Source organism: Vigna umbellata, chromosome 9, assembly GCF_029865625.1.
Source record: "Vigna umbellata cultivar VRB3 chromosome 9, Vumbellata_1.0, whole genome shotgun sequence".
Taxonomy (NCBI): Eukaryota; Viridiplantae; Streptophyta; class Magnoliopsida; order Fabales; family Fabaceae; genus Vigna; species Vigna umbellata.
Genome location: NC_142173.1, coordinates 26,010,929 through 26,022,740, shown reverse-complemented (window position 1 = coordinate 26,022,740; position 11,812 = coordinate 26,010,929). Strand labels below are relative to the sequence as shown.

At 31.0% G+C, this 11,812-nt stretch overlaps 1 protein-coding gene across 1 annotated transcript; it reads left to right on the top strand.

Moving 5' to 3' along the window:
• Nucleotides 1-224: 224 nt before the first annotated feature.
• LOC148193074 (uncharacterized) lies at nt 225-1,372 on the top strand. Its single transcript, XM_088099698.1, has one exon. It carries the CDS (start codon nt 463-465, stop codon nt 940-942), a length of 480 nt encoding a protein of 159 aa, XP_087955824.1. The 5' UTR covers nt 225-462; the 3' UTR covers nt 943-1,372.
• The last annotated feature ends 10,440 nt before the right edge of the window (nt 1,373-11,812 follow it).

Genomic DNA, 11,812 nt, shown 5'->3' with positions numbered 1-11,812 from the left:
TTTTCCAATAATGACTTATTTTACTTATTTTCCATAATTTGGTTAAAGGTTGTGGTATGGTTGGTTACACCAGATTTCAGGCTGGAACTACCTCTTAGTGCCATTTTCATTTTACAATCAATCCTAATTGATCTCAAAAAAGCATAATTAATTAATAATTAATTAAGGCAGTTTGAATGTATGGAGCTATAAGAAAAAAAAAAAGAAAACCGCAGTTTCAGTTAATCTAGAAGTCTCTTTCGTTCATTCATTGAGTGTGAAGTGCGACGGCATTTTCTATTAATCATTGTTTCTTCAGATTCTCTCAATTCTTTCTCTGATCATCCTTCTTTCAAGCTCCTCCACTCTCTCTTTCTTTCCCTTCGCCAAACATCCACACATAAAAAAACCACAAACCAAACCGTTCAAATCAATAATCGCAATCAGACGCGCTATTTTTTTTTCTCGTATACTTTGCTTCCGATGGTCCACCAAGTCGTCCTCCCTCCGAAGCCGGTGCAAAACCGCCGGAGGCGTGGCGTTGGCGAGGTGGCCGGGGGAGGCGCGGCTGAGTGCGCCGCCGTGTGTTGCTGCTTCCCGTGCGTGGTCGTCCACATCGCCGTGCTGGCCGTCTACAAGGTCCCCAAGAAGCTTGTCCTTAAAGCCGCGCGCAAGAGACGACATGGTTTGCTGAGGAACAACAAGAACAACGATGATAACAACAGCAGCAGCATCAACCCCCTTGTCGTAAACAAGGGCAATGATATCGTGGTGTTGCACCCGCACAGGGCTAGCAGTGTCGATTTGTGGAGCTACGGCGTGGAAGACACGCGCTTGGAGGAGTTTATTAGGCAATTACCGGAGAACGAGATGGACGAGGATGAAGAGGGGTTCGAGAAGGAGATGTGGGCCCGGTTCGCCGGAACCGGGTTCTGGCGGAGCGAGTCTCAGCGCCAACCGTAACTCTGACCGGACCGGTCCAGCCTTTGCACATATAAGATAAGAAGATTACCATAACGCCTATAGGAGAGGGTGTCCAAACCATGTCGTGACGAGGTCATGCGACACGTGTTGTGTGGTTTACGAATTCGGCGAAGCTATGTTCGTGTGAGTAGGGACAAGCGAGACGGCGACGTGTCGATGGTTACGGTTATGTTCAACGTGTGCTTGGATTTTATTTTATTTTCGTTCTTTCGGATAATTTTAATTAGGACAATTATCGATTTTTTTGGAAAAAGATGTACATTTTTTTGGTAAAATTGATAGAACCAGATCAAAATTAATATTTTGAATTTGCCTTGAACTGATATTGATACGAGGAAGGTTCCTTTGTACATTAGTTTAAATTTTCTTTGTACATAAATATAAGAAATTAATAACCTTTTGTTTTACATTCGCTTCATGTTCTTCTTTCCGATAATTGTTTGAGTTTTTGTTAAGGTGGGATTAAGGGCACTAATCTATTTTACTTATCTTAATTTTGGTTGAAAACGTGAAAATGTGGTTGACTCCAACACCCTAGTAGTAGCTTATTAATGAACAGAAGAAAAAAATTGATATCTATTAACGTCACTTGAGTACGACTTAACGAAACGGAATAACACACATATTTAAGTGAACGTAGTTTTTTTGACCCTGGAGGCTAAATGAGAGCGATGTTTTAGACTTTATTGAAAAAATTGGGATTAAAATTTATGACAGTTGAAATTGACTATTAGTTGCAAAAAGTACACTTTAATAATGTAAATCAATTTGTAAATTTTCTTAGATTTTTAATTTTTTCACGAAACTAACATTGATACACAAAGAGAGATGTAATGAGAATGTGATTTTAATATCTTTATTTTCTAAATTTCTCTTTTCAATTTATTTTTTGTCTTTTTTTTCTTATTTCACACTTTTTTGATGATTTCTTTTGAAATAACTTTGACTAGAGACATAATTATAATCATTATATAAATCAATGTTCATTAAGTTGAGCTTTTTATTTTATCTTTATTTAATTTTATTATAATTTTTTATCAAAATTAATAAATCTTTATATTTTATTAAATCACATTTGAACACAGCATAATATTTTAAATAAGTCACATAATAACATTAATTTGTCAATTATTTCAAATGAGTCACATAATTAATAAAATTAAATTATTAATTAATTCTAACATTCTCTCACTTGATTCATGATGTCATAATATTTTGTTATTTAATACATAAACATAATGCACATTAAGGAGTTACATAAATTGGTTCCATATCATTGTTCGTGATTAAAGATATAAAGTTATGGTGATTGCATATCATTTAGTCGACATGTTTCCTCTCGTGTATTATTGTCATCTCTTTCTACTTAATGTGACTTTATAATGAAAAGTCCATAATAGATTCAAATATAATGTCATTTTAATAACAATAACAAAATTTGTTTTCTTCATCTTAATTTGCATGCATAAACATAAGGAAGAAAACATAAATTTTAAAAACTTAGACATGAAAGAACTTAAAATGTTACATAAGCATTAATAACATTCAACATTCACTAGTAGATATAATGTTCATATTCTTTACATGGCTAGCAAACAATTAAGGCAGTAACCATTTTGTCAAAGGGTCAACAATCATAAGATCGATGCTAATATGTTCTATTGACACTCTATTATGAACTTCTTTTTTAACGACAAAGTATTTCAATTTCATATGCTTAGCACTTTTGAAATACTTGTCGTTCTTAGAAAAGAATATTGTTACAAAATTATCACAATAAATTCTTACTGGTTTGACAATATGTTGACTATTTTGAGTCTTGAAATAATGCTCTGCAACTAATTAGCCTAAATCGTGGCCTCAAAGCATGCAATAATGACGGAATGCTTCACACTTTTTCATGAAATTGCTCCTCTGACTAAAACATACGCATAACAAAATGTAGACTTTCTTGTATTCGTACAACCATCAAGGTCTTAATCTATATAATCAATCACCTTAAGGTGATCAGATTTCTTATAAGTAAGCATGTGATTTTTTGTTCCTTGTAGATCACTTAAAACTTTCTTTGTAGCTTTCCAATGATCCAGACCTAAATTACTCTAGCATCTACCAAGCATGCCAACAATAAAGTTAATAAGCCTCGTACATGTTTGAGCATACATCAAACTCCCAACAATAGACGCGTAAAGGATATCTTCCATTTGACGCAACTCAAGATCATAATGAGCTACTGATGCCATGATAATTCTAAAGGAATATTTCTTAGAAACAGGCAAAAAGTTTCCTTATAGTCAATGTCATCTTTTTTTTATTAAAACCTTTGACAACAAGTCAAACCTTATAATGTTAGATATTGCCATGAGAGTCACGTCTAGTCTTAAAGACCCATTTACACCCAACTCATGTGGTTGCTCTACTACTGGCTTGTAGTCTTAATTGTTGTGTGGTTCTACAACGTGAAGAGCAACAACTCTTGTAGAAGAGGTACTAGTTATAGGAACATGTACTCTAACTTCCTTACTCTTTACATTTTGTGAATTTTCACTCCCACTAGTTTCATCATTCTCAATGAACTAACATTTCCATTTTCAACGAATCTTGTATATGGGTAGGAGAGTAAAACATATGCCCTTTTTATTTATTTTTTGGATAACTAATGAAATATTCACTAACTGTTCTTTTATCAAGTTTCTTTTGGATAACTAATGAACCAACATATTGTGCAAGTCATCCACATTCCACTTGTCTTTCATGGTGTTATAATTCATTTGAACCAAGCCATACTCAGACAATAACGAGTTCAAAATGAACTACACGAGAAAACTTTCATCTACAATCATTCCTAGAGACTTGAGTCTTGTTGCAATATTTGTCATCTCGATCACGTGCTCGTGCATAATATGCGAACAATCAAACTTCATGGTGGTCAAGGTACTCATCAATGTCCCAATAAGGGATTTGTCTTCCACAAAATTCATAAACTCTTTTGCATGTCAGTTTTCGAAAGAGCAGACTTAATGTTGCTTGCTATGCTCAATCACATAAACAATAGTCTAAGTTTGTTAGACCTTTTCCAACCTTTATAATAAAATTTCTTTTCATGGCTACTAGCATCAATGATAACAGTCGAATTTTCAACTTGAAAAGCTAAATCAAGATTTATTACACCTAAGTAAAATTGGACTTGTTCATTCTAGTCACAAAAATTCAATCCATTGAAAATTAGAGCAAATGTAGCGAGCGAATGTAGAAATACAAGAACAAATACTTGCAATTAACATATGTCTAACATTAATGTTTTAAGGGTTAAATATGTTTTTAGTCCCTAAACTATTGGCCGTTTCTGGTTTTCGTCCCTCTTTCAAAATAAGGTACAATTTGGTCTCATTCTTTTCGAAACTTTAGTTTTAGTCCTCGAAACTTTGGTTTTAGTCCTCGAAAACTAATCTCGAAAACTACCAAATTTTTAACGTGTTAGTTTTCGAGGACTAAAACCAAATTTTCGAAAAAAATGAGGACCAAATTGTACCTTATTTTGAAAGAGGGACGAAAACCAGAAACGACCAATAATTTAGGGACTAAAAACATATTTAACCCATGTTTTAAAAACTAAACACAAATATAGACATAAATAATCATTCTATGCATATTAATGTTTTCCTTTAGAAGATTCATTAACACAAATATAATGATATTAATCATATTATAATATTAATGATAATTAAACTATACCTAAACTAAAATTACTTACTACTTTGGATATATAAATAAAACTAGTAATGTATACAAAATTATCTAGATCATGTTCATTAATTATAAAAACAATTAATTAACCTTTAACGATCCTTAAACATCTTATAATAATAAACTTAAATTAATCCATAAATTAATTAGTCATAATTTAATATCTTGAAATAAAAACATTAATAATTTAAAATTAAATAACTTAAAAAAAATTGGCCTCTGATAACTAACAAAATTCATACTTGATTTCAAATAAATAAATACATTTAATTGTTATTAATCATTTATAGTATTTTTCATTAATTTTAATTTAACAATAACAAAATATATCCATTACTACAAATTAAAAATACATTACTCATATAATAAAATATCAACATTAATTTTATCGATGACGTAAACCAATAAGAACGCTACACGTGAATCTAACTTTCTAAGCATTTGCACTATCGGGAGGAAAACTTTAATGGCATATAACGATAAAAAAATAAACAAATAAACAAATAACATAATCGCAATGCATAAAATCTTTAGAATAACCCAATTCAATTAATATCATGATTCATTGGGATATGTTTTCCAGCGTTAACGTTACAAGGGAAAGCATCACGTCACACAAGAAAACATCAATTCAATTTAATTCAAGACATGCTCATTATTAATTTTGTTTTCTTAAACTATTAATTCTTTCTAAAAAAATCTATTACATATAATTCTCATATATTAACATCCATAAATTATAATAGAATATTAACCTTTATCCACAAGAGAGTATGTCTTCAATATTTTTTCCATCTATCTTTTTATCTTTTTTTTTCTCCTTTCATTATGAACAAAACAATATGACAAAAAGACAAAATCCTAATTTCTACTGTAAACTAACTTTTAGAAAGTGTTTTATTTTATTTTATTTTTTTATTTTATTATATTATAACTTTTTATAATAATTAATAGACTTTTATATTTTATTAAATCTTCGATTAAATCCATCCTAATATTTTAAATGAATCAAATAATAAAATTAATTTGTCAATTAATTCTAACATTTTATTTTATTTATTCAAAAATTTATTTTTTATGTAAAAAAAATGTAATGTTAGAATATAATAATGTTATATTTTCAATTAATTATAATTTAACTTTTACATTGTGCTTAGCAAATAAAGTAAAACTTAAATGAAATGCTCCAAATTTGAACTGTTTTAATTTCATACAACTTTTTTTTTTTAATATTTAGCAAAACAAAAATTAAATATCAAACATTAAAAAAATTCTAAAACTTTACCCTCTTTTTTAATTTCTTTTCAAAAACCATATTTCAGTACGTATAACATTTTAAATTCTGTAAAGAATAAATTCATAGATGAGATATTTGTTAAAATAAATGGCTAACAACTTGTCATTTGAGATTACGATGTCCAGTCTTTGGTACGTTGTACTTGGTTGTATACATGGACTATGATTCGAAATGGTCCCCAGAACCCATTCTATGCGAAAGAGTAATGCCATACTTCAAATATTTCATCAAATACAGGCTAAGTATTTTTTTAGGTTTTCTTTAAACAGAAAATACTTGTTATATTTCTTAATTTTAAAATAACTTATTTTTCATTATCTTCTAATAGCATTTTATTTTTATATTTAAAGAAACTCCTTAATAATAAAACTATAATAAATATTATGACATGTATATGTTTTCTCTCTCTCACACACAGAGACACATATATATAAGGAGTATGGAAGTCCAAAAATATTAGGTTAAACTAATTTACGTGATTGTGATTAAGAGTAATAAAAAAGTTGGTCTCGTGTTGCTTTTATTTTAGTCGAAATCAAAGTAATCATATGGTTGTAATCAAATTTTTTGCAACAAGGTTGGATTCGAATGTGTTTAATTCGAACATGGATGAACTATGAGAGTAAAAGCACATATTAGTGTTGGGTATAATGGTGCATGTGTTATAGGATTAAAGTAAGAGAATGGGGCATAAACTTGGGAGTTAGATGAATTTATAAAGGGTGTTTGAGAATACTAGTATAGTAGAAGAAGAAAAATATATAATAGAGAAAATGGCTTGAGTATGTATTGACGATGTTTTTGTATGTGATGACATTTTATGTTCATGTGTAACATGATTGTGCTTAGTTTTGTGAATGATGGAATCAAATTGAGAGTTAAATGCAATTAAGTAATCTCATCTATGACATCAATATTAGCATCAATCTAAAATATGATATAATTGATTGTAGAATATGGAAGTCCATTATTTATCATATGTGTAGAAGGGCATAGATAGAATTGTTTGGACTTTTATTTTAGACAGGGGATGAGTTCTTAAGATGTTAGAATAAGGATTGTCATAAAAACCTTAGTTTGAGGAACATAAAGAGACCTAAAGAGTTGAACATGCAGTCGCACAATTTCTATTTATGACATTGGTTGGAAGGTTTCCTTACTTGAACAAGCAAGAGATTTGTTTGTGGAGAAAACAAGAAAGGATTTAACACTCGGGCCTTAGGTTAAAACATCTTAATTTAATTTAGTGAATGGTGTATATACTTGTTCAACTCTTCCTTTTTCATAATTATTGTTGTTAATGTGTATGTTCATTTTAGTTGTTTAATTATGTTTCTATTTCAAATGTATCTATACTTTCATTAAAGTTGTTATCTATATATAATTAGAATTGGAGTCAAAATGAGGACATACAACTATTATTATAGTTTATACATCGGATAAAAAATTATTATATATATTACACAAAAGATTTTTATAAATATAATTTTTTAATTGAATAAAATGATTTTGGTATTTTTTTTCTCAAGTCACAATCCATTGTCATACATTTTTACTATAAAAAATCTTCTTTCATTACAACTGCAGTCTTAACGTATATGATCTATACTTGATGCTTAGAATGTTATCGTTGGCTCTGTAATCACTGGTAAAGTTATGTTGAGTTTATTTGATTATGTGATACATGGAAGGAATCTTGTCGTTCATGACTTTTGCCCGCCATGATCTGATCATTTCAATTCATATAAGGATGATGACGTGATAATTCTAATGAATGATGCGTACTTAAAGTTTAGTTTTAGATCTTCAAGTCATCACATAAACCAAGTGGGAAAATGTTCACTAGTGCAAAATACACTTTTTATAGCGATATTTTATACCTGTTGAAATCCACCAGGTATAAAAAATGACACAATGGCAATATCATAAGTAATATAAGATTTTTTATACCAGTTACACATAAAACAGGTATTAAAAATAGTACGGTGGCAAAAATGTAATAAATGACAAAAACTTTTACACCGGTTAGAATCAAAACAGGAATAAAAAGATATTTTTCCTATACCTATTAAACTTATAACTGGTGTAAAAATAAAGCGGTGGAAAAAATGTAATATTAAATGCTAAAACCCTAACATATATTCTTTCCTCTTTTCCATTCACAACCAAACCCCAACACATATCGCTCTTTTCCTTCCTCTAGCCTCCGCCACCACCGTGCCATTTACGCGGGTTGCTAACCTGCTTCAACTGTTGTAGGTCTTTCCAACCTCGATGGTCGCCTCCTCACCGCCCGTCCCAGCCCCAAGGTCGCCGATCTAGGCTTCGTCAGTGAGGTCTCCAGAGTCGACCCCACAGTCCTCTGCTCCCTCATCGACACCAACCACATCTCGGTCGTCACCTCCGTCGCCGTTGACATTGAGGATTCCGAAGCCCTACAACATTAACGCCGACACTATCACTAGAGAACTGGCTGCAGCGCTTGGCGCGAGAAGCTAATTTTGCTGACAGACGTTGCGGGATCTAGAGGATCGGAACGGTTCCAACAACTTGGTGAAGAAGATTGACATAAATTTTACCTTTCATAACATTATGGATTATATTACTTGCATTTATTTATGTTTCTAATTTTTAATGTTCTTTTCTGTTTATGTTGTTTCATGAAGATATGATCTGTCTAATATTCTTGCGCGTCTCTTGATAGTCTGTGGACATGATTATGCTTCTTGGAATAATTGAATTAATTTAATCAGACAATTAAAGTATTGCTTGTGAGTAACACCATGCTTTGCAGGTTGCAGATACCTTGTGTTGCATTCATCCTGTGATATTTTTGAGATAAATGAATCAACAAGATGAAGTATTGTTCATATTGTGCAATGAGTGTTAAGTCCAGTAATGCAGCAAAACAGAATTCCCTTTCTAGTTCATTATTGAACAATTGGATGTGTTTTTTTAAGAGATATCCTATGTTAATTCTCTCCCTCTCATCTGAGGTAGCGTGCTTAGATTTTGATCCTATAAATGTTAGTTCCACTTTTACTGATAGTTGATGTCAGAATCAAATATGTGGTCTCTTTACATGTTAAGGAAGAAGTTGAAGCAGTCTTAAAGAGACATTTAACCAGCATGAAACAGTAGGAACTAATCGTCGTTAAAAACCCAAAATATTCGACGTTGTATGCGATTTTTGTACTAGTGAAGTCTTTTTATTTGATTGTCACATTAAAAGCAACTTTACTGTTGCACGACTACTACAATGTGAATATGCCAAAATTAAAATCCTGCATGAAAGAAAAGTCAAATCCCTTGAACTTAACTCCTAGAAGCCGAAAGTTTTTAATTTTGGTTGTCACGCAACTTTGTTGTTGCGGCACTATTCTGAAAGTAAAGCAATTTTACTGTTGTGCTTATGTTAAATTCTAAACATGGTTGTGCATTAAATGGAAATCAAATGTGAATTAAAAGTTTGAAGGTTACAAATGCTTTTAATTAGAAAAGTGCATCTACTGACACACATGGCATAATGCTTTGTTTTATGAATTATATGTAATTGTTAATTAAACTTACATGAAGGAAATTCAATTAAGTTGAATTTCGGGTGAGTTATAATTCTAATTAAAATTAAAAGTTTTAGTAATTTTGTTGTTATTTTAAATTGCTCATGTTATGGTGTTTTGAATCCAAAAACACTGTTAAGAGAATGTAGATGTATTATTTTGAAATTCCATTGGAGTGTGTATTTATCACGTGTACCATTATGTGGTCAATTTCTGAAGAAGTATTATGAAAATTATTCATAATATAAAGAATGTTAAATTATGAATATATAATAATTAGTCATTGTTATAAGGATGTTATGGATTATCCAAAGGTGAACCATTGTTTATAATTGATGACGTTAAAGTGAGACATTTCATATACTTAGTAAATATGTTTGTATATCCAAAGATAGCATACATATAGACTTAAGTATGATTGATTGTTTATTAAAGTATATTCATTTTAGTTTCTTAATTGTATGGAATTTGTCAGTTTAAGAATCACCCAAAGGTGAACTTAAATGATTACCTATCCGTTTAAGTGTCACCCAAAGGTGAACATAAATGTATGACTATTGTAGTTATTTTGTTTGAATGCATTAATTTTATCAAAGCATTAATGTATGAGCTTGTATATTATTTCCAGCTTACATGAGTTTATCAGGTTTGAGCAACAATGTGGTCAAGTTTAATGGACTCAATTATGCTGATTGGTTAGAACAAATTCAGCTCCAACTGGTGTGTTAGACTTGGATATGGCAATTATGATGGATGAAATGCCCGCAACCATTATAGAGATTAGTACAAGTGATGAGAAGTCTCTTTATGAGGCTTGGCATAGGTCTAACAGGTTGTCACTAAACTTGATGCGCATGTATATGGCAGAGAATGAGCCTTCTATGCCTAAAACAGAAAACGCAAAGGAATTCATGAAAATGATCAATGAGTACTCACAATCAAGCATAACTGACAAGTCTATTGTAGGAACTCTTATGAGTGAGCTAACTACCAAAAAGTTTGACTGGTCACAGCCCATACATGACCATGTAACTGGAATGGCTAATATAGCAGCAAGATTGAAGTCAATGGGAATGGAGGTAAATGAATCTTTTCTAGTACAGTTCATCATGAACTCTCTTCCTCTTGAATTTGGTCAGTTCCAAGTGAACTATAACACTCTTAAGGATAAATGGAACTTTCAAGAAATCAAAGCCATGTTGGTACAAGAGGAAGAGAGATTGAAGAAAATGAAAGATCATTCTATCCATCTCACAACTCATGAAAGTGATAGCTTCAGTAAAGCCAAACCAGAAAAGAAGAACAAGAAGGACAAAGCCCTAATGAAAGTGAATAAGGGCAGTATCCAGAAGGACCATAAATGTTTCTTTTGCAAGAAAGTGGGTCACTTCAAGAAAGATTGTACGAAAAGAAAATCTTGGTTCGAAAAGAAAGGTACTTTTTATGTTTATGTAAGTTTTGAAGCAAATATAATTGAAGTGTCTAATAGTACCTGGTAGTTGGATTCTGGAGCTACCATTCATGTTTCTAATATTATGCAGGGATTCCTTTCAATCCAGCCCATAAAAGGAACTGAAAAGTATTTATATATGGGGAACATAATGAAGGCATGAATAGAAGGAATTGGGACTTACAGATTGATTCTATACACTGGTTATTGTCTGAATCTTGAAAAGTGTCTCTATGTTCCTGGTTGTGCTAGGAATTTAATTTTTGTTGCAAAGTTGGATTATTTAGGTTTTAACTTTAAGATTGAAAATGATATTTTTCATTTGTATAAACTTTCGTACTATTATGATTCTGGTACATTATTGGATGGGTTATATCGTTTAAATCTTGATGTTAATTTTTGTAAATCCCTGTTTAATGTTGAACATGTTGTTGATAGAAAATGTAGTGTAGCAAATGAATGATCTGCTTTCTTATGGCATAACAGATTGGGTCACATATCCAAAGAAAGGATGTTGAGGTTAGTGAAAAATGATATTTTATCTCAATTAGATTTTGATGACTGAGATGTATGTATTGATTGTATTAAGGGTAAACAAACAAAACACATATAAAAATATCCCGCCACAAGAAGTAGTCAACTTCTTGAGTTAATACATACTGATATTTGTGGTCCTTTTGACATTAAATCTTGAAGTGGTGAAAAATATTTTATCTCTTTATTGATGACTTCTCACATTATTGTTATATATATATATATATATATATATATATATATATATATATATATATATAT

What these genes read in the sequence shown, in the direction of transcription:
- LOC148193074 (XM_088099698.1), top strand. Translation starts at nt 463, where the DNA reads ATGGTCCACCAAGTCGTCCTCCCTCCGAAGCCGGTGCAAAACCGCCGG.